Source organism: Syngnathoides biaculeatus, chromosome 10 (assembly GCF_019802595.1).
Source record: "Syngnathoides biaculeatus isolate LvHL_M chromosome 10, ASM1980259v1, whole genome shotgun sequence".
Lineage (NCBI taxonomy): Eukaryota > Metazoa > Chordata > Actinopteri > Syngnathiformes > Syngnathidae > Syngnathoides > Syngnathoides biaculeatus.
In genome coordinates, this window is record NC_084649.1 from 11,362,830 (window position 1) to 11,385,359 (window position 22,530).

At 40.6% G+C, this 22,530-nt stretch overlaps 2 protein-coding genes and 1 non-coding gene across 4 annotated transcripts; 2 read left to right on the forward strand and 1 right to left on the reverse strand.

Annotated features, from left to right (window-relative positions):
• Positions 1-519: 519 nt before the first annotated feature.
• ccdc3b (coiled-coil domain containing 3b) lies at positions 520-13,551 on the reverse strand. Of its 2 annotated transcripts, XM_061833289.1 has the most exons (4): positions 13,478-13,551; positions 10,055-10,427; positions 5,011-5,185; positions 520-1,646 (listed from the first exon to the last, which is right to left on the reverse strand). In XM_061833289.1, exons 1-4 carry the CDS (start codon positions 13,485-13,487, stop codon positions 1,356-1,358), a joined length of 849 nt encoding a protein of 282 aa, XP_061689273.1. In that variant the 5' UTR covers positions 13,488-13,551; the 3' UTR covers positions 520-1,355. The 2 variants fall into 2 exon arrangements, with proteins under 2 accessions (XP_061689273.1, XP_061689272.1); XM_061833288.1 differs by lacking the exon at positions 13,478-13,551 and having other exon boundaries at positions 10,055-10,765.
• On the forward strand, positions 11,176-11,248 carry trnar-acg (transfer RNA arginine (anticodon ACG)). The gene has a single exon. It is a non-coding gene; the product is annotated as a tRNA-Arg (tRNA).
• Positions 12,835-22,445, forward strand: vamp3 (vesicle-associated membrane protein 3 (cellubrevin)). Its single transcript, XM_061833290.1, has 5 exons — positions 12,835-12,992; positions 15,254-15,332; positions 19,001-19,159; positions 19,338-19,389; positions 20,620-22,445. Coding segments are annotated over exons 1-5 (309 nt in total). The 5' UTR covers positions 12,835-12,990; the 3' UTR covers positions 20,637-22,445.
• The last annotated feature ends 85 nt before the right edge of the window (positions 22,446-22,530 follow it).

The window sequence follows — 22,530 nt, forward strand, 5'->3', positions numbered from 1 at the left end:
AGCACAAATGGGAGCGGGACGGTGCTAAGTGAGCATCCCTCTTGATGTATTTTCACTAACTCATTACATTGCGTTCAAAACCTTGAAATGCAGGTGTCGTTACCAAAGCACATTTTAGAGATGAAGATGGAGATTGAAACATTCACTTTTTTTCTTTTTGGCCATTACCCTTTTACATGGTAAGACTCATTTAGACTTACTGAGGTCACAGATGATAGTGTACCATTGATAACTTTAAAAAGTGATCCTATATTAGAAAATCATCTTCTGTGTAGTGAGGATACAGTGGATAAAGACCTTAAAAGCCCAAATTATTTGAAAACATTTTTTGGGGGGTGTGGCATGACACTTTTATTAGATGTGGGTCTGCTTTTACAGCTGCGCACAATGTGGATCCAAAGCTTGTTGATTTATTCATGTTTATGACATTAAGTTAATAATAATCATAGTGAAACACAGTGAATGTGTTTGAGGCAGATGAATGGAAAAACAACAAAGGAGGTGATGTTAACGCTGATTTATTCATTTAAACCATGAAAGCAGGGGTAATGTGCACAAATAATTATGCTGGCAGGAAAGGCAACCGATAAACGAAATGAAAAAAGAAAGAAAAGCAAAAATTTTATTTTTTTGAAAATGACAAATTACATTTTGTGACTTGCAAAAAGGCCATCTTTGACCATTGGTTCAAATGAATAGGTGCTCAGCACCCTGTTTTCAAAAACAAAATGACACTATATGTATGTATGAGTAGATTTACAAAAGTTTTTTTTTTTTACATAAATAGATTCAAAAATAAGAGAAAAAGAAAAAGTATTATGCGTCCCCATCACATAGAGTACATGTAATTCCAAACATCATACATTTAATGTTTTTATTCAACAATAGAAGTGATTTGCATGACCAGCATACAGTCATGACCAAAAACATAAAAAAAAAAAAAAAATCGGCAATATTAGCCCGCTCATTTGATGTGATGCCCCTGAAACTAACAGTTTGGTCCCAGACGGATTAAATGTGGAAGTTGAATTTTCGGGTTTCAATTCAGTCACAAAACAACAACCCCGCTCATATCCAACTGTGAAAATGTGGTGTTGTGTGGCAGCTACAAGTTGTGTCATCGTTGTTCATTCACACCATTTTTTTCTCTTTCTGGTATCGCTAAGGGAAATCTGATCATCATCAGTGGACTCACGAGCTGAAGTTATTCATGGAGTGCTAAATTCAGCAACGTCTTATTGCAATATGATGATTCTTATGGAATAAGCATATTATGATGGATACTGTAATTAAAGCTTTATCATCTTTGGACAGACTTTGGGCAGGATCATTAGCAAGAGTTGAAGAAGTTAGCTCTACTTTAACTTTTTTGACAGCGCCCTCTTGAGGGGCGGCTCCTTCTGATCCTGGGTGGTGTCCTGATGAGGATGCGTTCGGGACGTCTTCGACGTATAGAGGTGCTTGAGGCTGAGCGTTTGTTGCTCCTTGTCCGTCTCTCGTTGAGCTTGGCGCAGCAGACGTTTCATGGTCTTCACCTTCTCTCGCAGGTGGCCATTGGCCTTCTCCAATGAACGCACCTTCTGAGAGAGCACGCTCACCTTTTCCTCCTCCTCGAACAGAGCCTTCTGCACCGTGGAGCACAACAACTGTGAGTGGGAAAAAAAACAAAATGGAATGAAGAAAATGTAAACAAGAGCACTGAAAGATGGCAGAGGAACACAGTGTGGTTTTATTTTCAAGCTGAAAATGACATGACGGGAGCTCCCTCACAATTCTGAAAATGTCAGGGCCAGATTTTTGAGGTTGCTGGTAGCAGAGACTCTTACGGAATTGGCCCTGCAGGTGGAAAACACCCCACGTATGCAGTCGGTGTAGAGAAAGATCAACTGGTGATGCAATGTCTGCACGATATCCTGTTCCTATTTCTTCGATTACACCTTTGGCGCACTCAGTCAACGCAGTCGCAATTATGTAGTTGGTGAAAAAAAAATTGAAGAATTTCTCGACTTTTTTCGGCAATGGGAAAAAGTGGAATACTTACTTATGATTTGTGGGAGTAGTTTATTGCATTGTTGGAGGAAAACAAACACATACTTTTGATGGAAGAAGAGAAGCCACTTTCCTTCCTGAATGTTCCTTATCATGCAGAGTACAGCGGGAAATTAGTGATCGTAAGTTTAAACCGAGGTACTGTAGGCCTACACGAGCGGTAGACATTTCTGACATGTTGTTGTGCAAGTTGTGGGATTGCAACACATCTTGTGAGAAGTCCTGTTTGCAGGCTTCTTTGAAAGACCCTGTAACCTGATTTCAGAATTGCTGAAAACGTGAAAAGGGAGAGAACTACTGCCATGGATTGCCCTGTCCCCTTTCCTTAACGTCATGTTATGAACGATGACTTCAACTGAGGCAAGGGAGTACTGCAGTTCTTTACATTTTGTCCTGGGTTCCTTTGAGGCCTCTGGTATGAGGCATTGTTGTGCTCTTTGGGGGATTTTTGTAGGCTGTCCAAGTCTGGCGATAATCAGACTCGGGAGTGGTCAGTCAGAATTAACTCAGCTTTCCCATAAATGTGATTAGCCACAGTTTATTCAGGATTTAGCGGTTTGGGGAAGATGGGGTGCCAATTACTTTTACAAATACTATTTAACTGCACCGTATATGCGATATTTAAGATGGTAACTTTAAGAATGCATCAAAAATGCTACATTATAGAGTTTACATTTTTAGAGGCCAAGGTGAAGAATCCCTCAGACCTCCAGGTATTTCTTTTCTTTTTTTCCGTGGGATGAATGTGATTCAAGGCAGATGGTGACACAAGACAGCCCCATTACAGGCCACGTACCCGCCCAAACCTTTTGTTAGGTACAAAACAACAAAACAAAAGCTCTCCAGCCGCTTCACACTGTATGATTTTTCTGCCCGAGCGCGGATTTCCTTCCATGTAGGTGAGCCATGCAAATTGCCTGCCCTTAAATAACAAGTGCAGAAAGTTGGCTGCAGGGCCACATCACTAGTGGCTACATTTCCTGCAACAATGGAACTGTGGCCAAACACCATGTGGCATTACTTACACCCTACTGGGATACGAAAGGACTGTGAAACTTGATAATGCAAAGGTTGAAGTGTGGAGATAGGACGGATCCTGCAAAGCAGTTGGTGTCCCTGCCGTGTGAGCCCAAGCACTCACATCTAGACTGCACACATCGACATAATTAAAATGTTTTGACAAACTCGTGAAAAATGAATTCTTATATTAAAATGAATGAATTATTCAATTTTAATAGTTTGAAGATGAAAATATGTTTTGTATGATTTGTGTGTGAATTGTGTATACAGTGTATATTTGTACATACATACTCATCCTGTATGTATACATAGAGGGAGATATAAATCATTGCAGTGTATAAACTGCATGCACATCATTTAAGCATGAATAAATGTTTACTCTAAGGAAAAAAAAGTTTTTTCCTTAATTGCATAGCCACAGGGGGTAATTACTTCATTTAACATGTCTGTGTTTACATGTCAGTACGCTGTGAACAGAACACTAATCTGCAAGCACTGACGTCTTTCCTAAGTGGAACGATACAGTACATGTTTTGAGGCGAAACGCGTGTCCTGCTTTGGAGACAAATTTAGTTAGAGTACGTTAACTGAAGCCAAAGGCAGCCATTAATGTTCCCTTTGTGTGGATGGTGGGGCCGCCACTACAAGTTTGAGTCCTGATGCAGTTTGGTGTTACATCTTAAGGCAAATACATGCATTGTAATGACTTGCATGTACGAAACATGACCTGAACCAATCCTGCTTTTATTTTCTCAAGGAGGAAATCTAACCTGGAGCATGATTTGAGAAACCAATGGAGGCAGCAAAATATCACTTTGTAATTACAATCACAGACCTGCGCAACCCCAAATCTTTGCTATTAACGGAAATGCAAACTGTGTTTAAAATGCTCTTTTCCCGTGGTGGAGTTCTGCTTTCATAGGAAGTCAGAAAATTATTGGAAACAGACAGAAGAAGACCAAAATGAGAGGGCCCACGCCAAATGTTTTAGCTTATTTGAGGGGAACAAGCAGTGGTGAGTCAGTGGAAACTATAAATACATAACAAATAACACACACAAAAAAACAGCCAAATACATGGACTCCGTATTTAGAAACTTCAGTCAATTCCTTGGGATGGGACAAGCATGTCAAATTGTACCCAAGCTTTGAATTACATCATACAGAAGACCAATTTTGAGCTCTATCATTGAGTCTTTTTCCAAAGGTGGATGGACAAATAAGAGACATTAATCCACCCATCCATTTTCTGAGCTGCTTATCCTCATGAGGGTTGCGAGAGTGCTGGAGCCAATTCCAGCTGTCATCGGGCAGGAGGCAGAGCACAACCTTGATTGGTTGCCAACCAATTGCAGTGCACATAGAGACATTCGCACTCAAAATCACACCATCTTAAAGTAATTACTTTGTATTACTTTAACCACTTCTTACACACACTGCAGTTTGCAGAGCAGTGTATTGATATGTAATTCCGATGAGAACACCAGAGGTGTGATAGTGACCCTAACATTCAGCATGTCTACATGACATAATTCTACATAAGGTGTCCCTCATACTGCACTTAAAACAATATTAACCAATAGAACAAACAGAAAACCATGGAGGTCGCAAGACCAAGATGTTTTATGTTTTCAAAGTCGATTTTTTTTTTCCCCCCCTAAAACATTGAGGTTTCTTTGTCTCGCCAAACCTCGGAAAATGTCTACCCGGTTTCCCAGATTTGGGACCGCATTTGAGTTGCAGCAAGCTTCCTCATTAAACAAAAGCATATAATCTTGAATCTTCCTCTGTGCCCCCACAAGAATCAAAGCAATTATGGTTTATTCCATTCTATTCATTACGCCAATGTGCTGAATCAGAGTGTCCTGTTCAGCTAATGGCATACGAAATCAAACGGGCTAGAACTTTCCTTTATTTATTTATTTTTTTGCTGTCTACATACCCTGCTGTCCTCCTGAGCCTCCCACTCAGGGGTAAAGCTATGGACCTGAGTACCAGGCGTGCAGTTGGCAAACTGGAACAGGCTGGCAAATGTGCGATGGTTGTCCGCTGTGTCTGGGAAGATGGCGTCCTGGAAGTTCACCCCATGGGGAACCATGTTGTAGTTTTCATCCATCCTGCATGGCAAGAAAGAAAGATATATATTGTACACGCTTTCCTTTTTCCATTCTCTCCCACCGAAGGCGATTTATGAGTGTGATTAACGTATAGCAGCACACAAATGTGCGAGTGAGGAAGTATGGAAATCTGGAGAGCATCTCCACTCCTCAGAAGACCCAAAAACTTAAAACTGCCTACTCAAGAGATGAAGTGGGTGTATGTGTATGTCTAAAAGGTTGAAGATCAGTTGTAACTATAGCAACCGGAGAACTGCGTAAGAATTGATTTCACAGCAATAGTTACACAACACAAATCCAGTACAAGAATCACCCAAAAATGTCTCATCAGCATTTGTTTCCAAACTGTTTGACTTATGTTTGCTATTCTTCTAATATAGAATATTTAAGGGTTAACATATAGGCTAATGTTTTTACAGTGCACATGAGAACCAGACAGCACACTCAGTCTGTCTCATTTAATGATCCCGTGTGGGATTGCGGCAGCATTCTTGTCCATACTTGGCTGCGTTCACCCTATCTTGGGAATATTTGCCCATGATTGATCGGAGCAACTATTTTTAAATCTCTGCGGTTCGTTGGACAGGAAATAGCTGTCCGCTGAAGACTGTGATGAGAATGAGAACTTCATCACTTTGTTGTCTCATTAAACAAGGCACTAGTAACGAAGTTGAATGTGGCTGGACAGGTAGGGGTTTTGCGTTAGGCCATGCATTGATTTTGTTTTGATTTCGATTGCGGAATATATTAAATTCAATCTGACATTTTAGATGACTTTTCGACATTGAAACCTATACCCACTTATCCTATATTGCATGAATAAAGACCAAATTTAGAGGAAAGACACATTCACTAACGGCACTCAATGAGCAAGACATACCTTTTTGTGTTTTTATGGACCCCTTAGTTCCCAATGAACTATTTAGTTAACCTGATCATTTCAATTTTTCCAATTTACCAGGAACATTCCGACCATTTTTCTACAACAGCATAATTGTATAACAATAACAGTATACTATGAGGAACTTCAGAGTCCTGAACATTCCTCTATGGTTATCCATCCATCCATTTTCTTTGCCGCTTCTACTCACAAGGGTCGCAGGGAGTGCTGGAGCCTATCCCTGCTGTCAACAAGCAGTAGGCAGGGTACACCCTGAACTGGTTGCCAGCCAGTCGCAGGGCACATAGAGACAAACAGCCGCACTCACAATCACACCTATGGAGCAATTTAGAGTGTCCAATTAATGTTGCATGTTTTTGGGATGTGAGAGGAAACCGGAGTACGTGGAGAAAACCCATGCAGGCACGGGGAGAACATGGAAACTCACCACAGGTGGGGCCAGGATTTAACCCTGGACCTCAGAACTGTGAGGCCAACACTTTCCAGCTGGTCCACCGTACCGCCCCTCTATGGTTATATGTGTCAAAACATGACATAGCCCCGTACATGTGTGCAAAACTTAGATACATGTTGCGATCACCGTTTTTACTGTGCAAAATTTATTTGACATCTTTAAGCCTGTTTTGCATTAAATTGTACTTCAAGAATAAAACAAAAGAGGCTTTGTCTCAAGTTAAGCTGTTCCCAATTCAATGTTTAACTAAAACACTTGTCTGCTAACTGCTGCCTCAAACAAGTGGTGTCAATCTAGTTATGTAACATTTGGTTGAGCAGGGAGTAGAGCTCTGGTACTTTTGTCAGCAGTCACCATCAATAAGTGGGAGGGAGTTCCACCGTTCTACATGTGATAGCCCCATGTTTGACACATGCTGTGGTATGTGATGTTATTTTTACTCTCCTCCCATCAGCGCGATACTAATAGACCTTCTGATTCATCCAAAGGATGTTTAAAAGTATAATCTGATTTTACTGTTCATGAATGTTACCTTATTGCAGAAAAAAATGAAGACGAATTTACTTTCTTTATTTTTGAGAGGTTCTGCGGAGGAGGAATTGGCATCGTTTTGCTCTATTAGACCTAATAAATGGTGACAAATGACAAATGTGCATTATTATGGTGGCTGTCACAGATAACATTAGCATTGATTTTTTTTTCTTTTTTTTTACCAAAACAACAGAGGGAAGAAAAAGTGTTGTCCAACCACATGTTCGCACATGTCCGTCTGTGTGATGTACTATAAAAATGCACTGCTGTTGTTGGCTTTGTGCAGACTGCAAAACATTGCACACCAGCAATGCTTTCCAGCACCCCTTCTCAATATCTGACATCTCATCTGTGCGAGCAAAAAACACAACACGGGAAGGAGAAATTGGTAACACCTGTTAGTTAGCACATGTTCCCGATCACGAAGCGCAGGCTTTCATCAGTGTTGGGTCTGCAAGTTGGGGGCTTTATCAACGTTTGGGATTCTGATTGTCGCTATAATTGTATCTGCATTCGTGCAAAGTTTTAACATTCAGCACAAGCTGCGCTGTTTTTTTTCTTTTTCATATCTGTGGAAAGTATGGCAGTTCATAGAAACCGAGATGGGCCTTTAGGAGGAGGGCGTCAGTGCTCTGTTTTTGTGAGCTTTACTGATTGAGTCCTTTGAGAGTCCTTAATCATGTTTATGCCAAAGGTCTGAATAGTTGTTGTGGAGCAGAAAATAACAGAACGGAGAAACTTCAATTCAAGGACTTTTGGGCAATCACATACATTCCACATGTAGATTTTGAATGTTTGCTCTTTGTTGAAAGATTACCCACTAATTAACATATACTGGACTGATGGGAGTACTTTATATTGTTTGGACTGCATACCGCAACATTCTTCAGATATTCTTAGCGAGATTGTTTTCTCCGGCTCCAATATGGCTGTGGCATAAAATCCATGGAGCCAAATGAAGGCAGTAGTATTGCTTCATCTATGTGTACTGCACCGACAATGCTTCTCATATATCAGGCAATCTGTTCATCGAATGTAAGTACAGTGGGAGGATAGACATGCAATTAGGACTTTAGATGAATGACTTCATTTTCCTGGATTTGAGAAATAAATTTGCTCACTGCAAAGCTTCCAAAGGCATTTTAAAGGCAATCAATCAACTGAGTCAAACTCATCTAAATATTGACCATATTATGAGTACTTCTCATAGTGATTGATATCGCATACTTCCTCAAACCGATCACCTTTGGAATAGACACTGTGCCCCAATTAATCACCCAATTAATCGGTTGCACAAAACCCTTGAGTAAATAAACGAGCGCCTAGGATTCACCTTTTTTCCCCACAGAGAAAAACAAACCAACCGTGGAGGCACTGCGTCGCTGTAATTTCAGGAGTAGGCAAATTTGGTAGTCCCGCAAAAATCAAAATAAAACCTACAATGCTGAAAGGTTATAACAAGTTTTAAAAAGATGCAGAAAATTAACAAGTGGCACTGAGGTATTTTTTTGTTTGTTGCAAAACAAAATTATTACAACAATTAAAAAAACGATCACAATATCTTCCACCAACATGATGTTGCTTGTTACACAAACATTTGTGGCAATCAAACAATGGGTTTGTGCATCCCAATGATCCTATGAAATACTGTAAGCGGAGCACCCGTGGCAAACAACTCTTAGGTGAATGGCAAACAGAGCACAACTCAAAAGACCCTTCCATCCCTCCATCAATTTTCTTTTGCCGCTTATCCTCACAAGTGGCAACTGCTGCTATTCCAGCTGTCAACGGGCAGTAGGTGGGGTACACCCTGAAGTGGTTGCCAGCCAATCGCAGGGCACATAGAGACAAACAGCCACACCCACAATCACACCTAGGGGTGATTTAGAGTGTCCAATTAGTGTTGCGTGATTTTGGGATGTGGGAGGAAACCAGAGTGCCCAGAGAAAACCCACACATGCATGGGGAGAACATGCAAACTCCACACAGGCGGGTCCGTGATTGAACCCGGGACCTCAGAACTGTGAGGCCAACACTTTACCAGCTGACCCACCGTGCCGCCCAAAAGACCCCTATGATGTTAAATATATTGGAAGACCCTTTCCCTTGCTCAGATGCGGGTCACTGAAGCCCCCCTCTGGAGTCAGGCGGTCCAGGCTGAAAGGATAACGTGGTTCCAATTTCCCATACCACCTGTGGGAGGGGCAAAAGGCCCAGGTGTAATGTGACCTGGGCAGTGGCCAAAGGCATAGACCTTAGCCTTAGAAGTAAGTCTGCTGACGATCGATCAGTCCCCATCACGCCCATCACCCCCACCAAAAGAACTCCCAGTATAACCACAACCCCATCGTCATTGACACCTTGGCTGTCTTGAGCGTTTCATTGAATTTTCGGCCGACTCCCTTGAAATTTCTGGCTGTGGTGCTGTTAGAAATTATTAGTCATGCAACAAATCGAAAAGTCAAGCTACTGCTGCATTTGTGGTCAATGTCTTCCAAAAAAATATCTGTCCATCCATTTTCTCAACCACTTATCCTCATTAGAGTCGCGGGAGTGCTGGAGCCTATCCCAGCTGTCATCAGACAGGAGGCGGGGTACACCCTGAACTGGTTGCCAGCCAATGGCAGGATGGATACCCCAAAAATAAATGAATAAATATATTTTAAGTAACCACTCCGATTGGCTGGCAACCAGTTCAGGGTGTACCCCGCCTCCTGACCGTTGACAGCTGGGATAGGCTCCAGCACTCCCCGCGACTCTCGTGAGGATAAGCAGTGAAGAAAATGGATGGGTGGGTTTTAAGTAACCAACTGTTTTTGTGCAAATGCGGGCAACATTTGGACCACTTTTGCCAAAATGGTTTGTTGCCCGCCAGCCACACTTTGCTCACCCCTGACACAGATGCATGGATTTTACATGTGATGGTCTCATTGATTGATTGATTGATTCAGCACTCATCCATCAATTGAGAAGGATAACTCACTTTAGGAAGAAGTAGTAATTGTTGTTTGGGGTCACACTGTAGGAGAAGCAGGAGAAGTAGCCCAGGCCTGTGACGTTAAACCTGGAGCCCGCGGGGACCTCCAGCATGCTACCCCACGCCTGGTCGCACAGCAGTTCAATCTCTGCCATGTAGAGCAGGTCGGTGGGGCTCTGCCACGCCAGGTAGTTGTACGTCTCTCGGTGCAGGGCCAGCACCTTAGCGAACACAATGATCTCGGCCAGCTCGGCACGGCACGCCTCCGTCTGAGGTCTCCAGTCGTGGGGCAGCTGGCACCCCTCGCTCCATTCTGGACCAGCCGCAGTCAGGAGAAAAGCCAGAATAATCCACATGGTACCACGCGGGGAGTTGGGAGCTGCAGATGGAGGGAACTTGCAAAGTAAGGGAAGTGCGCTCATGCAGTGGACATGATCGCTTTCAACGAATCATCCGGGCGCTTTGGATGTGCCACAAACAAATAAAACAAACGTGAAGTCCTCGATTGTGCTTGCGTGGTCTCCGACCAAGTGATACCTGTCTGTGATGGAGGAGGAGGCTCAGCCTTCTCTTGAGCTGCAGCAACACACTTCCCCTCCACTTTCACATTCAAATTTAGGCGGAGCGAAATAAATCACTGCACGCAACCTCTCGAGGGAACTTTAAAAATTGCCATTTCGCCACAAATACAATTGTACAGTCTACGCGAGAAGGCTGGAAATCGTTTTAAAATCGGCAGGACAGCAATGAATTGGAGAGATACCAATGGCGCCCTCTTCTGACAACATTTTATAACATTGACTACGGGAGATGAGCGATTTGAATGCTTGTCGCGGTTCAAAATTTGGGGGGAAAAGACCCGTCGCCTTCCTTACACATTTAAAAATTATTTTAAAAGTACAGGAGTACAAGTCGAGCAAGGATCTGATTCGCAATAAGCTCTGCACCCAACGATTTCCAACCTACTAGAGGCAGAAGAATAACCTTGTCAGAATCCTTGTCGTTTTTTAATCAGTACTAAAACAAAACCTGATTGGGTTATGACTTGCTAGCATAAACATAAAAAATACACCATCAGGTAGAGGCACACATGTAATAATCTGCTCTAGTTTCATTCTAGCATAAACGGGCCAGTGGCGCAATGGATAACGCGTCTGACTACGGATCAGAAGATTCTAGGTTCGACTCCTGGCTGGCTCGTAATTTCTTTGTTATTTTATAAAAAGCTAATTGGCAACGTAACCTTTATCTTAACCTAAATTACACTCCCGAAAGCAATAAAAATGGGATGCGTAAAGCAAGGGACGACTTAAACTAACGTGGGTCGACCATACAATATTGGATAAATGAAATTAATTGTAAATAAGCGCTATTTACGTTGCATGATTATCATTTAAACATTCACTTTCAGAGAACCACTTGTAACGTAAATCAAATGACAAATAGCTGGAGGCCAAACATCACGTCCAACGTAATTTAAAATGGAGTCCAAGCAGTTAAACCTGTGACCTCTAGGCGGTGCCATTGTCTGTACACCAGTATAAACATACGTTGAGTCTCATCCCTCAATGTTAACACGCAATTACGAGTTTTATTTTATTGTTTTTATTTACTTTAGTATCATGTAAATACACTCGTGCTTTTTTTCAAATGTATGACCCATGGCCACCTTCATCTGTGTCTGTTTGTGTCTGTCTGTCTGTCTTCATCTGGGCGTGAGTCTATCTTCTTTCTTATTTTAATGGTAAAATGGAACCATTTGCTGTTTGATATATTTTTGAGAAAAAAAACCTAAGAGTGCTGTCAAGAAGATGGAAAGCATTTGACTTTTTTTTCCCAAAAGGAACAGAAAAAACATTCATCCAAGTGAATTCCAAGAGGATGCAGCAGATGGGAAAATAGGCAAAAGAATTGTCATTGGAGGCTGATAGATACAATGGGAGGAATATGTATGTAAACCCATTGGAATTTTTTATTTTCTGCATAAATTGGTCATAAATTGTAGACTTGTCGTCTCGATCACAAGAATAAACAGAGCCTATCTAAACTAAACCCACACAAAGAGTTATGTTTTCATATTATATAGAAAATACACGTTCACGGGACAGGGGGGGGAGTAATTACTATAATCTCAATGCTACAAATACTGTGAGATTTTGTAAGAGTCGGGTGTGAGCCAATCTGCAATGCACACAATGAGAGAACATGGGAGGTGTGATTTGAAGATGCTCTGGCCAACAGAAAACACATTAGGTTAGAATTGTCTTTTTAGAAAAACACTGGACACAACTGAAATATACTTTTAATACACTAACGTTGGGATTAGGGTGAATGCCCATTGCAATATTACAGTTGGTCCTTCATTCGCAATGCTTGAAACTTTAAAGCCTAGGCTTTAAAGGTTAAAGTCTTGAATGCGTTATTCTACTCGCCACCGTTGTTTCGGTGTTGCATTTAGGTACTCCCCGTAAAAATATCATCAGTGGGGGGTGGGGTGGGGGAATCCGAAAATGTCATTATGTCAACACTACAAAGTCACATACAATTAAAATCGCCTTGTTTTTCCCCCGAATCAAGACCATGAACAAACGCACCAACATCAGAAGTACGCATGGTTTTCAACGAGTTCATCGGCAATCGATTTAGAGAGAATCGAAGCCGATATCACACATTTCCGTCAATTTTGTTTAATTAATGAATATTTTATTTACTAATCACTTTTTTAAAATGGTAGCGACAGGGGTTAGTTTATTTAGGTCTGTCACGAAGATTTTCAAAGTGAGTTTTGTCGACTTGAGGGGGCGCTGAAGTTCCCTTTTTAACGCCTGAGAACGCTGATGCTCCGATTTCCCAGTCCATCTGCAGAGAGACTCAATCGCTGCATTCGAACTCGCGATAGACAAGAAACATCCGGTGCAAGATAAAGTAACTTTCGCTTCACAATGTAAGTTTTAATACTCTATAGTACACGGACGCCTTAGCTTTCGGTTGTGTTGTTGGGTCAAACAAGGGCAGAAAACTTGATCTAGTTGTTTCTCGAATAATAGAACGAAGCATACGCCCAAAACATAGCTGTTAGCATGCAACAAGTGCTAGATTGTTACCAGGCTCTTTTCCAACAAGTTTACTATACGTTAGCACTACACATTCCACGTTTTCATCGAGTAATTCTATGATTTATTCAAACTGTTTTTATTACGTTTGACCCCTTTCCAACATTCACTGGCTCTAACTTGAGTTTAATTTTGCATGATTTAGCACCTTTGAACAGCTAACCCAATTGTTAGCTTCTTAACGTCAAAACCGCTTCCTAACTTTTAGCTTGTCGATAACCATTAAAAGAAAAGGAAATCATTAAAAAGTAAGACGACACGTAAAACAGAGTACACCGAAGCTTGGTTGTGTAGTTGTTTACAAAAAAATCTTTACCTTTCAGCATTAGAAGTCAACATTAAGTGAAAAGATTAGCTGCAAAATGGAAACGTGTCATTCGCAGTGTTTAACTGGTTAACTTGATGTGTTTTTGATGTTGCTTCGAAGTGCCAAATTATCCAACCAGGTCGAGCAGGAATGTGGTGACACGATAATGGCTGTATTTAGGCCTTATCCAATGTCACATGTTTACTTATTAATTTGTGCTACTAATGGATTTGACAGAGCGCATTTTCTTGAAATAGCCAGTGCTTTTCTAAACACTTTGTTTACCAAAATATTTAAGAGGGACAGTCAAAAGTGTGGATTCTTCAAGTAACACAATTCTATACAAATAAAAATTACACTTAAAACGTGAAATACAATCACCATACTAAAATGAAGCTTGCAGCTACGCGGTCTGTTAAAACCCTTTTTTAAATCCAGCATTTTTAAAAAACGTTTTAAGCACAGTTCAATTTGATTTAACTTAAGTTTAGTGCCATACATTAGCATTTAATTTTGAACAGCTGTATATAAGTTTGATCATTATTTAAGTACAGATTTTTCTTTTCTATAACTGCAGTTACATGGTCAAAATTTCTATACTGTTACAGTCTTACAATAATAAACAGATATATTTTAGGAATAGAGCCGCTTCCATGTTTTTTCAACTATATCATGTATTTTAATGTCCATCATTATGGTGGTACTTAGAGGTTTTTATTTATTTTTTGAGGGGCCTTTATTCTTCATTTCATACCCAAGGGAGTCCATATCACAGAGTGAAGAAAACAGTTCAATGGAGAACTAAAAAGAAAATATTAACAGTAATGATAATAAATGAAGAAATAACAGTTTTTAAAAAGTTCAGGGTCCAACATATGGACTGGTTTGCCAGTGGTTCAACTGCTTAGAATACAATCTGATGGAGCTGTCTACGGGGTTGACAAGAGCATTGATCAAGCAGTCACTATGATTTGCTGGGCGCGCATGCGCCCACGCGCCACCACACTCTCAAATCTGCACAGTCGAGCACGGAAAATCGCACGTGTAAAGTTTGTTACGCGTAGAACTACATAGATATTGAAAGACGTTACTTATTTTGTGTAGTCTTGCAATGTTCCCTCTCATTTGCACCACTGCGCAATTGCAACACTTGTCACACACTCAAAACGGACATGAAAACCGATCCAGCACAGTGAACCACAGCCCAAGTTCTTTTTTTTTTTTTTCCCAACATGGAAGCACACGTCTCCTTTTACTTCCCCCCCCCCCCTTCTCTTAAAGGGATACACTCATAATTACAAACAGAACACACACCCGCAACTTTATATCTGCGGGCATGGCTGGTGGACCATACCCAGAACTTTATATCTGCGGGCGTTACTGACCACACCCATACAGTTTTCAAATGTGAGTGACTGGATTAAGTAATTTTCTGGACCTGCTGACCTATACAGAAATCGATACATCAGATTATGTATAGCAGCAGAGCATGCTGTGAGTAAAATCCACTGTAAATTTTTGTTTTCCTTGCTTATAGCAGCATCAAAGGTGCAGTACGGAGGGATGTACTGTATGTTCTGTAAGGCATAGTGTACAAAGTTTAGAACCATAGATTTTAAATAATGATGAATCATGATGACAAGTTCATTTTCATCCATTTTTCTACTGATTGTGTTTGTTTAGAAATATTGCCAGTGACAGCTATGCTTGAGATCTCTGTTTAATATGATCTATCTATCTATCTATTTAGTAATATTATCATGTTCAATCTTATGTTTTTTTCAGGTCAGGTTTGGTTCCAGAAAGTTCTGGCGCAGGGTCAAGCAACAAGCGTTTGCAGCAGACCCAAGCCCAGGTCGATGAGGTATGACAATTGTGCACGTCAAACTTGTTTTCCTTCCTTTCAGTATCATGACTAGGGTTGGGCGTAGTTTGAATTTGAGCGCTTCCAGTTCCAGATGATTCTCAAACTCTTTTCTTTTAGGGGGATGGCCCCCCCCCCAAAAAAAAAATTGTATGGTTTTAATAGAGGGTGCCCCAATTATGAACGTTGTTTCTTTGCAGCCCACAACATAGACTAAAATTAACATTTGACTCGTTATTCTTTATAACCAGTATCAATATCAAAACTAGAACCTAAAAGGCAATTTTTGTGTGGAACTAACTCAATTGACTTGTTCTTCTTTTCCTTTCGGCCTCTTCCCGATTAGGGGTCACTACAGCATGTCATCTTTTTCCATCTAAGCCTATCTCGTGCATCTTCCTCACTAACGCCCACAGAATTGATGTCCTTCCTCACAACATCGATCAACCTTTTCTTTGGTCTTCCACTCGCTCTTTTGCCTGGCAGTTCCATCCTCAGCACCCTTTTGCCAACATACTCTTTTGCCTCCGGACATGTCCAAACCATCGAAGTCTGCTCTCTCGAACCTTGTCTCCAAAACATCCAACTTTGCTGCCCCTCTAATGATCTCATTTCTAATCCTATCACACCTGCTCACTCTGAGCGAGAACCTCAACATCTTCATTTCTGCTACTTCAAGTTCTGCTTCCTGTTGTTTCCTCAGAGCCACCATCTCTAATCCGTACCTCATGGCCAGCCTCACCACTGTTTTAGAAACTTTTCCCTTCATCCTAGCGGAGACTCTTCTGTCACATAACACATGAGACACCTTCTGCCAACTGTTCCACCCTGCTTGGACCAGTTTCTTCACTTCCTTACCACACTCTCCATTGCTCTGTATTGTTGACCCCAATTATTTGAAGTCATCCACCCTTGCTATCTCTTCTCTTGTTCAGGAAAAAGTTAAATATATCATTGCTGAAATAGTTATTTTGGACTGTTTCATCATGTTAAATGGTTTATATGTTGTATGTGAGTTTTAACTTGACTTCCTGTTTTAAAGTTGTAGCCTTTTATTTTGGAGGGTGTGCACCGGAACTTACCATTTTGACACGAAAAGTAACATGGTGTGGATGAATTTTTGTTTTGTTTTGTCTTCTTAATGGATGGAACCAAATGCTATAAAACATGGAGCCCTTAAGCAATTTTCACTGATGAGGCAAAAAGTTAGTGTTTGTGATACTGTGAAATGTTTGTGAATTTTGTCCAATTCCTTAAGATGTAAAGTTGCTACGGTAAAGTTTTAGTGCAATGTTAAGCTTTTTTCCCCCCTGTCATCGGTGCTTATGTTGGTTTGAAGAGTAAAATAAACATTAAAAGCCATCTGTGCAAGAGTGAAACCAACCGTTTACCTTGTTGGCTGTCTCAGTGTTGACATAGACGTATTTTATTGTTTCACTCACCCGGTTGACTGAGAGAGGTCAGCACGGTTGTGGCAGAGGTTCAGAGCGTGTTAGACGCTATGCATCATGAAAGCCTCCTATGCAGAATATAATCTCATTCAAAGTCTTGCATTGAGGTAACTGGTCATTCATTTTAAGACTTTTTGTTTTCTACCGTTGCTGTTGGGCACAAGCACTTTTTCGTGTGCATTCTTCTTCGTTGGTTTTTGTCCCTACTGAGGAGTCAGCAGACTATGGGTGCAGAAAGTGGGAACCGGTTTGAATGATTCCGAAAGAACTGGAACGCTTGTCCCCAGTTCAAATTGGTTCTCGATTCTCATTGCCCAACCCTAATCATGGGACTTTTTCGAGCCCCCTCACCTCCGTGCGTGCGTGTGCGCGTATGTGTGTGTGTGTGTTAATTTGTCGTGAATACCAAGTTCCAACAGTTTGACTGTGAAACAGATTAGTTCTATTAGAATTGATTTCTATTCTTCTTTTCCTTTTGCCTTCTCCCGGTTTGGGGTCGCTACAGCGTGTCATCTTTTCCCATCTAAGCCCATCTCGTGCATGTTCCTCACTAACACCCACAGTCTTCATGTCCTCCCTCTTTGGTCTTCCTCTCGCTCTTTTGCCTGGCAGCTCCATCCTCAGCACCCTTCTACCAACATACTCACTCTCTTGCCGCTGGACATGTCCAACCCATCGAAGTCTGCTCTCTCGAACCTTGTCTCCAAAACACCCAACTTTGGCTGTCCCTCTAATGAGTTCATTTCTAAACCTATCACACCTGCTCACTCGGAGCGAGAACCTCAACATCTTCATTTCAGCTACCGCAAGTTCTGCTTCCTGTTGTCTCTTCAGCGCCACAGTGTTTAATCCGTACATCATGGCTGGCCTCACCACTATTTTGTAGACTTTGCCCTTCATCCTAGCGGAGACTCTTCTGTCACATAGAACATCAGCCATCTTCTGCCAGAATTGATTCCTATTGGAGAAGTTATTTTTAAAGGTGAAGGAATCAGAGGTTGACAGGTGTCTCAGAAAAGATATTTTTCAATCTCACAGGTTCCACAATAGTTACCTAATGGCTACAAATGTGCTTTCTGGAATATTCATAACACCCATCCAAATGTGCATGTACTCACATAATTTTAGGCCGCATGCAAATGTTCACACATCGTCGCTGCCAAGTGAAAGTTGCTTTTTGACAAAATTTTGGTTTTGTTTGGGGAAAGTGATGTCAGTGCAGAGGCTCTATTGATTTTTCCCTCCCTCACTGCTCCTGGCTACCCAATGACTCACTGTTTCTTGATGTGTGTCTCGAGCTGAAAGTTGCATAACCCTTGGCATTGATTTTATGAATCGTCACTATGAGGAATGTTTCCTGCAAACACACACTTCACATGTCAATTCACATGTCTGAGAATATTCCAAGATGATAGTGCTCAGAAATTACATGACAATGTGCCCTTCCCTATTTTTTTTTTTTTTTAAATGCTGAAATTAGCTCCTCCTACGCAGAACGTCAACTTTAAGCATGTCCACCGAGCCTCCAATTGGTTGCTACAGGCTTATATAATCACTGTCCATGGTTATGTAATCCTTGTACACTCCTCTACACTCTCTTGCTCTGTCTGAGGGGAGTGGCAATAGTGGGGTTTGTGGATCAGTGGAACATGTGGGTTATGTGTGTGTTCACTCTGTCAGTTACTTTCAGGTAACATTATTAGTTTGTTATTGTCTATTAATGCTACTTTTGTAAAACAACTCAGCCACCAAAGGCTGCCACACACTGAACGACGTGACCTAAAAGGACAGAATTGTTGCGCAGCGTGTGAGGTCTGGGAACAAGTTTACATGACTGGCCAATAGTCGTCCACTAGTTTTGAATTTAGAAATTAAAGTTGTAATGTTGCAGCTCTAATAATAACTCAAAAATGATCCTGAGATTTCCAAACTCTTTCCAACTCGTTCTTCGTTCTGTGCCAATCTGCTTCTTCCAGTAGCAATTGTTTTGTTTGTTTTTGTGTTCCTTTAAAACATATCACAGAGCAAATAAAGAATTTAAATATTAATTAATGCTAAAACATACATTTTGGCTGAAAAATTATAGTGAAATATGTAATTCATTTACAGCCAATATAGATCAATTAAATGGTTGTAGAGATTTGATTCAAGAGAGTCACTTTTTTTTTATAGCCCAAAACAACTAATCACTTCATCACTTGTGGTGTTTTTGAGCAGGTGGTGGATATTATGCGAGTGAATGTGGACAAAGTGTTGGAACGTGACCAGAAGTTATCTGAACTGGATGACCGAGCGGATGCACTCCAGGCCGGAGCGTCCCAGTTCGAGACCAGTGCTGCCAAGCTGAAGAGGAAGTACTGGTGGAAGAACTGCAAGGTAAGTTTGAGATCTAAAGTCAGATAGATTTGGCTCCAAAGATCAAGGATTAAATCTAATCTTTTTTTCACCCCCACCCCCTCCTCCTGGTATTTTGGAGGTTTATTTTCTGTAGATGTTAATGGCAGTGAATGAGTTAAGTGTTTCTGACATTCTTTGCCAATCTTATCTTTTCCAGATGTGGGCCATCCTAATAGCTGTCCTACTCATTATTGTGGTCATCATTATCAGTGAGTATCACATCGCTTAGTCTTATTTAGAATGTTTGGGAAAATTTTTATTTTTCAAGTAACCTATGCCACGACTTTTGTCAGTTGGCATATCAATCTGTTTTTTTTCCCCTCCCCCAAATGTATATCTTGTGCTCTATCAAGGATTACAAACTGCCACAAATACATGTTAGTAAAAAGTGATGTCATATTTTAGACTGTTTTTGTGATCTTTCATGCAAAAGACTAAAAAAAAAATCTGGTTTGAAATATAGAAGCCATTCTTAATTTTTTGGAACACCAGTAAGTATTCAGACCCTCATCCAGATTATAGCAAATTGATGCAATATAACGCCAAAGCGTGAAAGATTTAAGGGGATCTGAATACTTTCCATACCCACTGAATAGATCACTTTATTTCGATCAAGTCCTGACTTTGGTTGACAGAATGTTGTGATTGCATATTGAACCCAGATTGAAGTGATTCTAAGAATCTCTTCAACAAGCTGTTATGACCTTTTATTTTTATATATATATATATATATATATATATATACACACACACACACATACACACACACACACACATACATATACATATACACATACACATACACGAGGCTCAGTGGTCCAAGCACTGGTTTGGTAAACCAGGAGTTGCGGGTTCGTATCCCACTGGGGCCTCCACTCCCTGGGAAGGGTTGCGTCAGGAAGGGCATCCGGCGTAAAAATTGTGCCAAACATGTATGCGCGTTCATCTGAGATGACACGCTGTGGCGACCCCGAAAGGGACAAGCTGAATGAAACTTACTTATATATTTATTTATTTTCTTCAGCACACACCGACACAGAGTCCCAATAACACTAGTACTTTTGATACATACATTTTCAAATAATACAATGATACATAATTTTGTACAAAGAGCTTTCGTTCTTTGCTGGATAGTGTCGCGGCAACTACTTTTGAGGAGGACTTACTCAATATCACTTTTTTTTTTGTTGTTTTTTTTTTTGCCTTGTCAGTTGCTGGCATTGGTATCCTTCATACGTACCAGATAGTACCATGAAATAAGGCCGGTATCAAAAAACTCTCTTATCTCTACATCTTACAATTAATTTGGAATCATACATTCCCCCATTCCTGTCATGTTAAATCCTCATTTCACACTGTATCCTAGATTTCACAGCTATGTTTTTTTTTTAATTCATTTTCACTTTTATGCTTATACTGTGTTCTTACTTTGCTTTTAGTTTGGTCACAACAGTAAGAGGCAAAAAGAAGAGGAGGAATGGAGCGAAGAGGAGATGAGCAACATCTTTGAGAGCCGTAGAGGCAGAAGTCACATGATTAGTGGCTCTTTTTTGCTTTTTTTTTTTTTTGTCTTTGGAAGGGGACTGGGTCTTCATTCCTTATCCTGAATGTGTGGCGGCATGTGCCTCAGTAAAAGATACGGGCTGCCAACAAGCCCTACTTATGGAGTGCCACATACCAAAGACACAATAACAGATCAGTAGCTAATTGAATTAAAACTCAACCAGTGTCACATGGGGGGAAACAAAAATGATGCCTCTTCTCCAGTCCTTTTTGTAACTTATATCAAAATATACTCCAATTGTCCTTCAATATGATGAGAAATATGATGTATAGTTGTGAACTCCTCTTGTATTTTTTTTCCTGTTTAACCAGCCAATGAAGTGTGTGTGCCAATCTGAGATATGACATTAGAAATACTTAACATTTTCTTTGAAACTGAATTGTGTCTACCACTGAGGTGATTTCAGAACTTTTCAATGCAGTAAGGGTACTGACTACTCTTTTACTTCTTCCTGACTTCAAAATACACAGAACTGTTCAATTGTATCGTTATGAGACCCAAAGCCTTAACTTATTTATACATGTCAGAGTCCTTACGTACTTCTGATTTGCAGACATCGATTGTTAGATAGACAGAAGATTATATGCAATTCCTTTAGGGAAATTTAAATTGTGAGATTTAATTGTGAATATACAAAAACAAAATTGATCACCTCATGTAAAAGTCAATTTAGGAGGGGCCTTTCATGGTCATGCATGTCTCAAGCAGGGATGGGAAACCCGTGTCCACAATAGCTGACCAATTCTAAAAACCTCAACCTTGTTCTAGAAGGCAAGGTAATTGTAATTTGTTAACTTTCAACATTTGGCCTATAAATGGCCGCACTCCATAATAAACACATTATTTATTGTGGCCCTTGAAGGACTGTAGAATCTGAAATGGATCCTGGTGGGAACATTTTTGGCCACCCTTGCACTTTAGTGTCAGGCCAACAGGCTGATAAACCATAAATGTCAGTCTAAATGTGGACACTTCTTCCACACAGTGATAATTATATATATATGCATGGAATCAGTTGTGCCTTCTGCATCCCCATCCTCTGCTGGTCACTTGCCAAATTACTTCCTTTAGTGTATACACTTATGTATCCTAGCTGAATCTAGTGCACACATTTTTTTAAGCTTAAGATTTCACAGCTAATGTATGTAGAACTAATCGTGTGTGTGTGTGTGTGTGTGTGTTCACAGCTGCTGAACACTGTAGCTGCTGGAATTTTAAAAAATATTTTAAGACAGGGGTGTCAAACTCATTTTTATTGTGGGCCGCATTGCAGTTACGGTTTCCCTCAGAGCGCCGTTATGACTGAAACCATAAAAATCTTGATTTGCCTCATCGTTTTTACACATGAAATTTTTTCTAGTTTTAGAATCAGAAATCAAGGGTAATTGTTTTTCAAGTATTGTTGATATTTTGTAATACAAAAATGCTTACAATATCTGCCTTATTTATGATATGACAATTAGATTTTTTATTTTTTTTTTTGGTACATATTTTTAACAAGAACCATGGAAGTTGACACCCATGATTTGCCTTTGTGGTCCCCATGAAATTATGTGGCGGGCCGGATCTGGCCCCCCGGCCCTTGAGTTTGACACCTGTGGTTTAAGGGAGTGACAGTGTAAGAATTCCATGTATTGTGCCAACACTGGATGATTGCATACCCTACTGTTGCTTCTGTCTTATTAAAATGCTTAAATCGTGTCCAGTCATTTTTGTCACTTGAATACAATCACTTTAATGTTCCTGTCCCCATTTTACTACTACGAGTTTCCACCCCAGAGCTGTC